Genomic DNA, 12,541 nt, shown 5'->3' on the forward strand with positions numbered 1-12,541 from the left:
TGATGTTTGCCCCTTTTTATTCAGAGTATTGCTGCTGGTGGTCATCTTATTAACAATATCAACACTGCTGCCAAAGGCAGGCTCACAGCTGCCGTTCAGAATACAAGAATCATACCTGATACATCTCTGTAAGTCAAAACCAACAGCCTTATATTGCTGAATATATGTACATATATCTTAAAGTGGGACACATTGGAAGACTAAATTTAATTCACACAAACAATGGCTGTAGGAAGGTAAAAGATCATCCATAAAAACCAAAAGGTATATGAAGTAAAAAGCGATTACATGCGAACTCGAGATGAAACAAAATCACAGCATGGATCAAACGGATAGTTTGTTCTCATTGTAGAAGAACCTTCAGCTGTATGAAGGGACACAGAGAGTGAGAAGGACAGAACCTCCACATTTACGTTACTACACTTTAAAGTGACATTGATACAGTTGACTCGAGGTGAATGACGACTACTGATTTTAAAAAGGTCTGACGGTCACTTTTGAGTTTTCTAAACACAAGATAACTGGGATCGTTCACACCAAGCGGGCCAATTTTTTATTTTTTTTAAAGGCATCTTTTTGTCGTTATTTTGGCATCCACAGTAAGCCGGTGTGTTTCGAGCCCGAAAACAGAAGCTCTCAGGTGAAAACTCCAGAGGCGAAAGAGGTACTCGGGCAGCAGATGGGTATGACAAAAAAAACGTGAGAAAAGTCTTAAATCATGGCATCATAATGCATATATAGGTATTTATGGCAGGGCTGTTTATTTAAAGCCACTTCTATCCAAGGCTAAAAACAAACACTGGTGTAAGGCGCATAAATCCAAAAGGACACCAGGATGTCCCATGTCAGAGCGCCTGTCACAAACCTTTGAACACTGACCAGATTTCCACCTCCTTTTTCAAACAACTTTGCATCCTGAATACTTTTCACATCATTACTTTTAAATGTTTTATCATCTACCTCTAGCCGCTTTCAACACCTGTTAGGAATCCCACATGCGTGAATCAATACCGCAGACTTCCGTTTGTAAGACTGGCTCACTTGTACGAAACACTGTAAGTGAACACATTCATAAGCAAAAGAAAAAAACAAACAATCTGAATGTACAGAGGTTGAAACACCATGCAAGAAATGTGGGAAATGTGACAATTTAATTTAAAAAGAAAAAATTCAAAACACTGAGCAAATCAAATGTGATTAAAAAAAAGGACTTCTGACGTGTTACCGGTACGAGATACATGATCTGATTATAGTCCTAATGGCTCTGTTCAATCCAGTAAATATAACACAGGGGTATGAAGCTAAGTGCTTTAAAAATTAAGAGACTTTGAAGTCTTAAGAAGTTAAAAGATGAGATAGAGATTTATTGGCAACTCAGTCTCCACCGCATTGAAGTACGAGCTTCAAGGCTTCCATGTTCGTAGCGTCGTATATAAATGTATGTGGAGGCGTTGAGAAGCTGTGCACCTGTCACGACGGGATGATCAGTCTTCTCCCTCCCCTCAGCAGCAAAGCACTAGAACGTTTGTTCAGTTCACATTTTTATTCAAAAAAATATCCAGGTGTTGTTGGCTAGTGAGGAAAGATTTTGTTTCCCCTTCACGAGAGGAAAAAAAAAAAAAAAAGATCTTAGCAGGCTAAATTCTGGCCTTAAGTTCAAGGTCGCCTTCTTCTTCTTCTTCTTCCCATCAAGTCTCTCCGAGTCTCTCCGGCATCAGAGATGTTCTGCCATGAACTCTCACTGCGTCTAAAACACAAATGGTTGCAAGGAAGCGACATCCTTTATGTGAAAACCTCCTAACAGAAATGAGAACATGCATTACATCCGGATACATGAAATGGAAATCTCTCTACCAACCTGTCCTTGCTGTGGAGTGGCTGGCTGGCCGGGGGCCTGTCCTGACTGTCCGTAGTATGCAGCCTGCTGCCTGTAGTACTCCGCCCAGGCTGCACTGTAGTCTGGTTGGCCCCCTGTTGTAGATGCTGCTCCCCCTGCTGCTCCTGGTGCTGCGGCTGCTGTCCCAGGGACAGAACCACCTGCCTGGGCTGGAGGTGACAGACAAACGGGACATGACCCGGCTTAAAGATGAGGAATACTGAACCAGTTAGTAGATTAACAGATCGAGTCTATCAAGTGATTGACTTTTCCATTGATTTAAGTGTTCTCTCACCCATCTTCTTGTAGTACTCCTCCCAGGCCTTGGTGTAGTCTGGCTGGGCTCCTGGCGTCTGTGCAGGCTGGGACTGGTCCCCTGAAGTTTGGGCACCTCCAGCTGGGTTAGCGGGGTACTGGGCTGGCACAGCCCCCGACGGCTGCTGGTAGTACTGAGCGTAGTAGGCCGCCCAGGCTGCGTTGGGGTCATTGGCTGCTGCCTTGCCTAGAAAAGACGCAGGGTGGAGGGGGTGAGGTCCTCATAGGGTGAGGGTGAGCCCCTGCTACTGGCCTGGAGACCGGGCTTGGAGACCAGGGGGGAAACAGAGACAGGGTTAGCCAGAGCTGCTTAAGGTAACAACATGTGCATCTCATCACAACATTTCCATCAGTACTCCTGTTGACCTTCCCAGATTTAGAAAAAAAAAATGTCATTACTCATCTGAAATGACTGGGATACAGTAAAACCTTTAGTCTGGGATGAAAGTACTTAGTGTGTTTAAAAAGAGAGCCAGCATGCTAAAATGAGCAAAAGCAAAAGTGATCCTTGAATATAACCAGAAGCGCCAGTGAAGTCAAAGGTGACTCACTGGGGTCATGGGGTGCCTGGGGCTGCCACTGCTGGTAGGTGTTGCTCCAGCCCTGAGGAGTGTACTGGTGAGGACCTGGAGGACCACCGCTGAGGAGGAACGAAAAGGTTTCGATATCATTAAAAACCTGAAATTACCCAATGACACAAATGCTACTGTAAAACCAAACAGATGCACATTAGTTATAGGTACTTACTGTGGTGGTCCAGGCGCTCCGGGTGGTCCAGGGTTGTACGGGTTGGGGTTGTAGGGACCCATCGGGCCAGCAGGACCTGGTCCACCTGGCCCCGGGCCCACAGGACACAGAGGACCCTAGAACACGACATAAATCACCCATTAAATGAATATACAGCAAGAATAAAGGAAAGCATCACCTTTCACATTTTAAATACTAGTTGCCAATTCATTTTCTGCTCTAATTTATCCTTACAGCTCTAAATGTACACGTTTGTAAGACTTAGTGGCGTGTAATTTCACCCTCTTCTTCTTAGCACAAATAAGAAACCACAGCAAAGGACATGAAAATGTCAACTGCAGATGCGATCTTTGTTTTGTGGTCACAAGTCCAGCTTCTGCATTTCAATTTCTTTTTCTGCATGCAACTAGAAACCAGGATGATAAGTACTTCAATCTTCTCTTCAATGAGCTGCTTGGCGTGGTCGATCTGCTGCGGTGAGCCCCGAATGATAAACAGCTTGAAGTTGGGGTCTCCATTCGGGGGCGGCTGTCGAGAGATTTCCACAAAGGCCCCCGTCTGCTGGTTAATGGATTTGACGTTCTCTCCTCCCCGGCCAATCACTAGTCCACACTTGTGAGCAGGAATAGAGAAGGTCATTTCCCCTCCAGGGGGGCCCCAACCGCCTTGTCCTCCACCTCGGCCCCTGTTGCCAGCAGGCATGCCCGGAGGACCCGGGGGACCCTGTGCATGAAGGAGACAGAAAGCCTCATTACTACAGCATAACACTGTGTGTGTTCCTGCTTATATTGAATGACATGTTCTCACTGCTCGAGTTATAGTGTACAAGAAAGAATGATCCATACCCCCTGTCCCTCCTCCCTGACCCTGATGCTCTGCAGCAGGTCATTTATTATCTGGGCAGCGTGCTCGCAGCGGTCAGGAGGACCGCTGATGTGTGCGATCTTATCTGGACCAGTCCCGTCATCTGTGTAAAAGATTTGAATCCGCATGAGGCAATTCTATTCAATTTGACATTGAATCACATTAATAATAAGGAAGGTGTCAGTTGCAGTGATGAGAATCAACACCCGACTCTGTCACTCAAGACGTAACACAAGCCAGGTGTATGTCAGTCAGTTCAACGCACAGAAAAAGTCATCATGTTCTGCTGCTCTTCTCATCCCACTGTTGGCTTTGTAAACACTAGATTTTGCAAGATGACACCTGATATACACACACACTTATGTGAAAAGGCATTCACATACATTCAGAACCCTGATGTACTGTACACATGCACCTACCTTGTTTGAACTGTATCCTAACTCCGGCATCATTTTGGATTTTCTTGATCATCTCTCCATTGCGCCCAATGACCACTCCGACTGAGTGTCGTGGTACCGGGATCTGAGGGAGGAAAAAAGATTTTTTCTAAACTTGGTTTCGGTTCAAAGACAACTAATCCAACTTCTATTCTCGCTGACACACACACACATAAACTCACATCCATGCCTCCTCCCATACGGGATCCAAAGTCGTTCCTTTCACTAAAGCCGCCGTGGTCTCTCTCCCTCAGGATCTCCTGCACCATCTCCTGGGCTTGCTGAAAAGGAAAACAATGTGGTTTTAGTACATAAGCACCACACGCTGACCTCGAACTCGGTGAGGTCATTTCGTAAATGTACCTGCACTTTGTAGGGATCGCCGATAATGCGCAGAGGCTTGTCGACGTTGGGTCCCTGAGAGGCATCCTGGATCAGGATCATCTTCACCCCTGCACGCTCCTGGAATATAGCACACAATTAAACATATGCCCACATAACATATCTACTTATGAAACTTTTTCATACATATAACTAAAGTTTTTAAAGTTGCATTTTGTAGAACTATCTTTCCTATCTCCGAGCACACATGGTCAAGATAATTTCAGTTTCTAAAACATTCAATAATCATGCAGTGTACCTGTAGCTGTTTGATGGTCTCTCCACCCTTGCCAATGACAAGACCAGCCTTGCCAGCTGGGATCATCATCTCATGCACTGTGCCGTTCTGCCCATTTGTGGACTCGTGATAAGAAGAAGGGGGTGTGCCCCTTCCTCGTGACACTATCTCATCCAACAGCATCTTGGCTTTCCTAGCCGGGGAAGAGCTGACCAGTTACTCCACATCCATTTAACAAAAACACGCCATTAAGCTGATATAACGGCATCTGACAAGGGCCTAATATTATAATCACATTATATGAAGTCGAGCAATTAGAGATAACCCATTTCAGTTAGAGGCTTGAAGGAATATGTGGGTTAAAACAAAGAGTATCGATGACGCTAAACACACACTGTTTTACTGGATTTCTAGAGCTGCCCTCGTTTCTGAAGTACACAGGACAACCTATTTCACACACTTCCACATAAAAAAGGACAATCAGTCTAATTGCATAAAGTCTGAAACTTACTGTATGGATTCAAGGGAGCCTGTGAGAGAGACGCTCCTCTCTGGAAGACCTCCACTGTCTAGACACAGACACACAGTGCATATGTAACTACCAAAGGGAAAATAAACTTGTAAACTATAAAAATATGTGGTTATTTTATAACTGTAGACAGTACCTGGAGCTATCTGAACCTTGCAACCTGACTCCTGTTGAATCTTATTGATCTGTTCACCTCCACGGCCAATAACTGAGGACAGAGACAGAGAGAGAGAGAGCAAAGTGCATGTTGTTGGCGGCTAACACTCACAATAGTGGCATCTATTTGTGTCTTATGTAACAGAAACAAGAGCGGCTTCACTATATACTAAAAACAGTGTTGGGCTGCACTCACTGAGTCCCACCATGCTGTCTGGTACACTGTACTCCTCTGTGGTGGAGGCGGGCCTGACACCGTCAGCAAATAAGAACGACAAAGAGGGAAAAAAAAGAGGAAACAAATCAAGACACATACAAAAAGGCCCCACACTTCTCTACATAACACACAAAATACACAGAGATCTCACCTTTGTTGTGCAAGAGCAGCCAGCTGTGCACCAATAGCTGAGACGGGACGTCAACAGAAAAGAAAGAGAGCGAGAAATTAGAGCAAGGATAGAGGTTTTGGATTACTGACGGACTGTGAGACACGGACAGAGAAGGGGAAGCGTGGACATACAAGGGTAAAAGGGACAAACTGCTGAAACAGGAACGCTGTACAACTGGGAAGTCTATATTAAATATTGTCAATTGTTAATTATTAACGTCACAAAGCAAAAAAAAAAAAAAAAAAGTAAACAGAGCATAGAATAGCAGCATGAACTCACACAAAGCTTTGGCTGAATCCAAGTCGCTCTGTGCAGCCAGCTTCTTGCTCTCAGGTTCATCTGTCAGACGAAGAAATTATATATATATATTTATATATATATTATACATTTATTCACTTCACAAAAGTGACGTGCATATTGAGGTAACAATCTGAGCATCTCAGCGTACCTGCATCCTCCAGCTGTCGTTTCTGTGCAGTGAACGGAAAGCCATCTGATGCAGTGTTGTTCAGAGGAGGAGGAGGTCCGGCATCGCCCCCGATCTTAGCTGCAATCTGGAACAAGGAGTGTAAAAAATTCAGCATGGCAATTTGAGTTATGAAAAACACTCTCACACCGCACTAACACACATGCATGCACTTGTACTAATGTACAGCACATGAAAATACAACAGTGAAGTAAACATCACAGTCCTATCTTTAGACTGTATTCACCTTATTTTCAGCTTTATTCTATCTTACCCAACTACTGCAACATTGCATTGGGGTTAATAAAGTAATCAATCTGGTTTATGTCTAACATCAGTGTGTTTGTTGGGGTGCACACACACACACAAACACACACACACACACACACACACACACACAGTACTTTAACCATGACGTATCTAGGTAAACTGCACGTGATCAGCTGTTAACTCGAGCGTGCATGTGAATGTCATGTGTGTCAACAATGTTAGCCCACGGGCTAAACACACACACACACACACACACACACACACACACACACACAGTACTCACCTGTCGGGCCCGCTGCACCGCGTCTGCAAACGCATCTTTCTTGATGCCTCCCGCTCCGTTACCGAGAGCGGGCCCGGATCCGGGTGGCGGCACCGCGTTGTACTCCGACATTTGTTGGGCCAGAAGACGAGGAAGCGAGGAAAGGGGGGGAAGGGAAAAGGGAGCTGCAAAAAAAAAGCAGGCGGCTCGGAGCTGCGCAGGAGTGAAAGGAGGAAAGTCAAGAAGAAACTGACGGAGACACGACGGCGGCCGGCAAGGTTCATCCGCGACGCGTTTGTGTTACTGACTGTAACCTATGAAAATAATTTAGACCAATGGGAAAATTTTACAATTCATAACTATTGAATTAAATTAGATTAAGTGACATCTTATTGACTATGTGTATATAGTTGTTTTCATGTTTTTGTGCCTACCTGTCTTTTATACCTGTGTGTACACCTGAGAGTCAAAGTCCTGTGTGTGTACACACACCTGGCCAAAAAATCTGATTCTGATTCTGTGTTTAAAATCCATTCTCTAATTTGTAAAACCTTTAATTTATTCATATAAGCAAGCAAATGTTGATTTAACTGAGTTTATATATATATATATATATTTTCACATCCATACAATGATAGACCAGGTATAGATATATAAAAATAAAATTATACATGTGCTGCTCAAAACTTTAGCTCTCTGCACATTACATTAACGTAGAATCTACTGACTGTCTCAGACTCTTTACCTTTTATTTATTTAACATCCTTTGCACAATTAAAATATCCACATGCTGTGAACTCAAAGACATTTCTGCACAAACTGTACGTCTCTTTTCATTCATTCATTACAGTTTGTGCAGAAATGTGTGAAATGAGTTCACAGCATGCAGATATTGTGCAGAGGATGTTAAATAAAAGGTGAAGTCTGACAGTCAGTAGATTCTACGTTAATGTAATGTGCAGAGATCTAAAGTTTTGAGCAGCACAGGTTTAATTTTATTTTTATATATCTATACCTGGTCTATCATTGTATGGATATATAAAGGCTCTTATCATTCTAAAAACATATTGTACATATATTTATGTTGTTTAGTTAAATCTTCTTTAAATTCTTATATTTACTTCACCAAGACAAATTTCCTTTGTGTGTTTAAGATTCATTACATCATTTCATATCGCTTTTCCATCCAGAAAAACAAAATAGTGAAACTGGCCTTTTTGTGTTTCCTCAAACAGAATAAATGCTGAACAAATCTGAAAGTGTGTTATCATCTTCTTTGTGTTCACGTGGTCCATATTTGACGAGTCTATAGTGGACTACAGTAAGTAAACTTAACTGTGAGAGATCTTTATGATGAAATGACACCGTACCCACGCTCAGTTTATATTTATTATATATTAATTAAAAAAGACATTGTGACGGTGTTTAGGGGCAACTATTTTATTTAATGTTTTAGTTTTTGGGGTGCCAGCCTGACAATTTAAAAACTAGTTACCTCTCATGAAAACCACACAAAGGGTGCATAAATTCAAAACACAATACATACAACTTTAAACCAAAATGTGAACAAACCAAAATACCACTTTTTCGTTTCGTCAAAAAATATATTTACACAACAGAAAACCCATAACAATGTCCACTTCTTCAGTTCAATTCAGTACAAACAAAAAACAACTGGCTTTTTCTTTCAGTTTATCAGTTACATTTAGTTGAAGTAGTCAAAGCCAACACTGTCACACCTGCTACTTATGAATAGAGTCAGTTTACATTTACATTTCATTGGCATTCCCAGTAGGCTATTATGTTCAAGACATACTTTCTTTGCTGAGTTCATTGTTTAAGTGAACTGATCCTGCTCTGTTGTTTTCAGTTCAGGTTTTTATGACAATAAGCAGCCAAACACATAATTCCTGTGACCTATTTCACTGACTGGCTTATAATAGTTTATTATTTCACTTAAACAAAACATAAACAGTATTTATGCCTGTGAACAGATTAGCTGTTTAGACACTGTATGGAAAGCAGTTGCTTCTTTGTATGTACACTTTGTCATTCTATCTACATCTGTCCTGCTTAAAAAGAGTACCTGCGCTTTTTGCCCTTTTCTGTGAAAAAACGACTTGTGTCGACTTCTGTCAGAGAGCTTTCATCCAACCTTTCCACATAACTGTCCGCAGCACTCATGCCAATCCCGGAGGTGACATCGGAGTTTCCAAATTTCTGGCTCAGCCATTCAGAAACCTTGGCACGTGCTCTTTGAAAACAAAATGCACCAACTTCGGAGGGAGCATCTCCACTCACTGAAAACAGAAGTTGAAAGGTGTAATTCATAACAGCAATGCACATATGTAACATCTTAAATCAACTATTAATAAAGTTTAAACTCACTGCTTGGAATGAAGGCTCCGTCAATGCTAGATGTCATCTTCACAGGTGATACAGCCACTTCCTCAGGTTCTCGTGCGACAGCTTTCAACATCCGGTCTATCAGCTCCTGCTCCCTCCTGTTCCACTCCTCTTCGGTCAGAATGGGATGTTTTGCTGGCAGGGCTGGCTTCTGATCTTTGTCTTCTGTGGTGACGTAGTGGCCCTTGTTTTGTGTTATCATGTCAATGATTTTCTGGAACAGCTCTATGGTTGGTTGACTATCATAAAAACGATTGCATTTCATAGCATGGTATCTGTTCCCACACTTCTCCACAAGCCACCTCAGGTCATGGCCTTCCGCGGTGATGTGCTCCTCGATGGATCTTTCATTGAGCCAGTCTTTCCAGGTGAACAGCACCATGCAGTGTCTCCAAACTCTCTCACCGAATGGCATCAAGAGGTCAACCAGTGCTTTGCGATCTTTCTCTGTAAAGGCTTTGGAAATGGGAATAACCAAGAGGAAGACATGAGGGCCTGGAGCACACATGGAGACACTGCGCAGAACTTCACCCTTGGCCCAGTCGGGTGTCACTGTGTCCGTCAACCAGCCTGGTGCCTCAACAACTGAGATATGTACTCCAGCAACATTTCCTTGGTGTTTCATACACATCTTGTTTATTTTCTGATCCTGGAACTCCTACACAGAAGTAACAAAACAAAAAAACTAAAATATAGCAACCATATCAGACTCTTCCTGAAATATTATTTGGCCAGTATGTTGGGTTACCTTTTTCATCCAAGCTGTGTCAAATAGCTCTTCAAATAAGATCTTGTTTCCTACCATACTCTTTCCTGACTTTTTTTTGCCGACAAGTACGACCCTGAAGTCAGTGATTTGCTGCCTCTCCCCTGCAAAAAAAAGATTTTCAAGTCATCAAGTTTTCATCATAAAATATAAATAATTACCAAATGAATCATAGCAATATTAAAATGGATTATCTGATTACCTCTAAACAACTCTCTCAGTATATTTGCTTGTCTTTGAGTGCTCTGCCTCATCTTTTTAGCCAACATGGCTCCAGACTGTTTCCTTGCCTCTATCAGCTCGGCACGGGTCGGGTCGACTTCATAATGTGGATCTTCGTTTCCTGCCCACATTTCTTCAATCTTCTCAAGGAGCTCTGTTACCTGTGCCTCACCATCGTGGTTTGTGTGGCCCAGGACATGATACATGTTTCCACACTTCTCCACGAGCCACTGCAGGCCTTCCTCACTCTCTATGCGCTCTTCCACAGTCTTCACTCCCAGCCAGTCAGCTTTAGTGAACAGAACGAGCGTGTGTTTCCAGACTTTATCAGAGAATAGACTCATGTGCTCCTGGACTGCTCTCTGGTATGATGCGTTGAATGCGGATGTCAGGCTGACCACCAGGAGCACTGCATGAGGTCCTGGAGGGCACAGATGCACGCTGTTCACTATTTCAAGTTTGTCCATCCCACTGGTGTCCTTTAAGGTTTGGTTGTAGAACCAGCCGGGAGAATCTACCACCGTGAGCTGCCTGCCTGCCACCATGCCGTGGCTTATTTCACAGTACTCTGTTGTTCTTCCTTGATGAACTGCAAATGCTTTTTTTCTCAGGATGGTATTGCCTGCCGAGCTTTTAGCTGACCACTGTGCCCCAACCATCACTATTCTCAAATGTGTTGGAGGGGTTTTGCCACCTACAGTAAGTGGGACCAAAAGATATTCAGCCTTGTAGTTATTTACATCATAATGATATTCCAAGGTCAGCTAACAAGTTGTTTAGGAACACTCTCAAGGTTTGATTAATGTAACAAAAGGCTGACTCACCTTCAATCAGTGCTCTTAGTCTCCTTCTCTTGGCCTGCACAGCAGCAACCCTCCTCAATGCTCCTTCAGCAATCGCTTCGATCTTCTCTCTGAGAACATTCCCACGAGCACTATCTATAGAATAGTGACTAGAGGCGTTTTCTGCAAACATGGCCTCTATTTTCTTGAAAAGGTTTATGACTTGAGTGCTATCCTGCTTCTTGCTGATATCGAGAACATGCTTTTGGTTTCCACATTGTCGAAGAAGCCACTGTAGTTCTGGCCACATTCTGATTTCATCTTTTAAATGTTTATTACTACACGGAGCATCTGTAGTAAACAGCACAATGGTGCGACAAAACACTCTTTCATTGAAAAGTTCCAGGTGCTCCTTTAGCGCTGTTTTGAATATCCGAGGAAACACTATACCAACAGGAATGACTAGAAGAAAGGCGTGAGGCCCTGGGGGACACAGGTGGACACTGTTTCTGATTTCTATCTGATCCAGCTCTGGGGTGTTTTCCCGTGGATAATGCCACCACCAGCCCGGAGTATCGACCACAGTGACTTGTCTGCCGTGTACCTCTTCCTGCCTCACAACACTCTGAGCTGTTCTTCTGCTGGTGTCAAAAACAGTTTTACCCAGTATGATGTTGCCAGTTGCACTCTTATTACTGGGATTACCGTGCAATTCTCTCCCACCTATCAACACAATCCTCAGCTCTGGAGAGTGTTGACTTTGTCCTGTAAAAGAGAATATTCCTAACATAAGTGCTATATAAAAAACGAGAAAAGGGTTCTTTCTTGATTGATCTGTCTATGGAAAGGGTGGATCAATAATTTCATCACTAATAAGTCTAAGTCTATAAATTTGTCATGAAATGCTGCTGAGATTAACTCTTAAATGCAAATTTTAAGCCTCTCAAACCAGTGACCTGATAACCTTTTCCACAAGCTTACAGCAACATAAAAATACTGTTAAGTAGAACATTTTATCCTGTATATTTGAATTCAGATCAGATGAAATAAGATTAAATAATTTTGTTTAGTTGTTTTAACATGAGTTTAAAAGCCTAAGCAAGGACAGAGGCTATAAATTGGCTTCAGCTAAACATCAGTAAGCATAATTTAATGCAAAAGACATGAAATAAACACTTTATGATCACCACAGTGTTCTGCCTAAGCAACTACCACTAAATGTTCCAGGACAGCATTACTGGCAAACGTTTTTGAACAGGAGTAAACTTACCAGAGGTTGAAACAGCATGTACATTGACCATTGTTTCCATTGATACCGACTTTTCTTCCTCCATTGGGTAACTCTACTGATAATAAGAAATAAACAGACTAAAAATAAGCAGCAATCTGGAGTCACCTGATACACAGTTTGGACATGGGAAAGTACGTCTGGAGT

The 12,541-nt window shown here is 42.7% G+C and overlaps 2 protein-coding genes across 5 annotated transcripts; both read right to left on the reverse strand.

Annotated features, from left to right (window-relative positions):
• Window positions 1–1,606: 1,606 nt before the first annotated feature.
• Window positions 1,607–7,210, reverse strand: LOC104934592 (far upstream element-binding protein 2). Of its 4 annotated transcripts, none has more exons than XM_010750285.3 (18): window positions 6,952–7,208; window positions 6,381–6,486; window positions 6,212–6,271; window positions 5,912–5,948; window positions 5,740–5,792; window positions 5,524–5,595; window positions 5,370–5,427; window positions 4,880–5,051; window positions 4,603–4,701; window positions 4,422–4,520; window positions 4,222–4,324; window positions 3,784–3,905; window positions 3,368–3,661; window positions 2,939–3,054; window positions 2,743–2,831; window positions 2,172–2,378; window positions 1,859–2,046; window positions 1,607–1,747 (listed from the first exon to the last, which is right to left on the reverse strand). In XM_010750285.3, the coding sequence occupies exons 1-18, from the start codon at window positions 7,060–7,062 to the stop codon at window positions 1,739–1,741; spliced, it is 1,995 nt and encodes a 664-aa protein (XP_010748587.1). In that variant the 5' UTR covers window positions 7,063–7,208; the 3' UTR covers window positions 1,607–1,738. The 4 variants fall into 4 exon arrangements, with proteins under 4 accessions (XP_010748587.1, XP_010748586.1, XP_010748588.1 ...); XM_010750284.3 differs by having other exon boundaries at window positions 4,880–5,066; XM_010750286.3 differs by lacking the exons at window positions 1,607–1,747; window positions 1,859–2,046 and having other exon boundaries at window positions 2,243–2,456; window positions 4,880–5,066; window positions 6,952–7,210.
• Window positions 7,211–8,513: 1,303 nt separating this feature from the next.
• Window positions 8,514–12,519, reverse strand: LOC104934590 (GTPase IMAP family member 8). Its single transcript, XM_010750283.3, has 6 exons — window positions 12,377–12,519; window positions 11,149–11,871; window positions 10,305–11,018; window positions 10,085–10,206; window positions 9,319–9,994; window positions 8,514–9,230 (listed from the first exon to the last, which is right to left on the reverse strand). The coding sequence occupies exons 1-6, from the start codon at window positions 12,438–12,440 to the stop codon at window positions 9,004–9,006; spliced, it is 2,526 nt and encodes an 841-aa protein (XP_010748585.3). The 5' UTR covers window positions 12,441–12,519; the 3' UTR covers window positions 8,514–9,003.
• Window positions 12,520–12,541: the final 22 nt, after the last annotated feature.

Source organism: Larimichthys crocea, chromosome XII, assembly GCF_000972845.2.
Source record: "Larimichthys crocea isolate SSNF chromosome XII, L_crocea_2.0, whole genome shotgun sequence".
Lineage (NCBI taxonomy): Eukaryota > Metazoa > Chordata > Actinopteri > Sciaenidae > Larimichthys > Larimichthys crocea.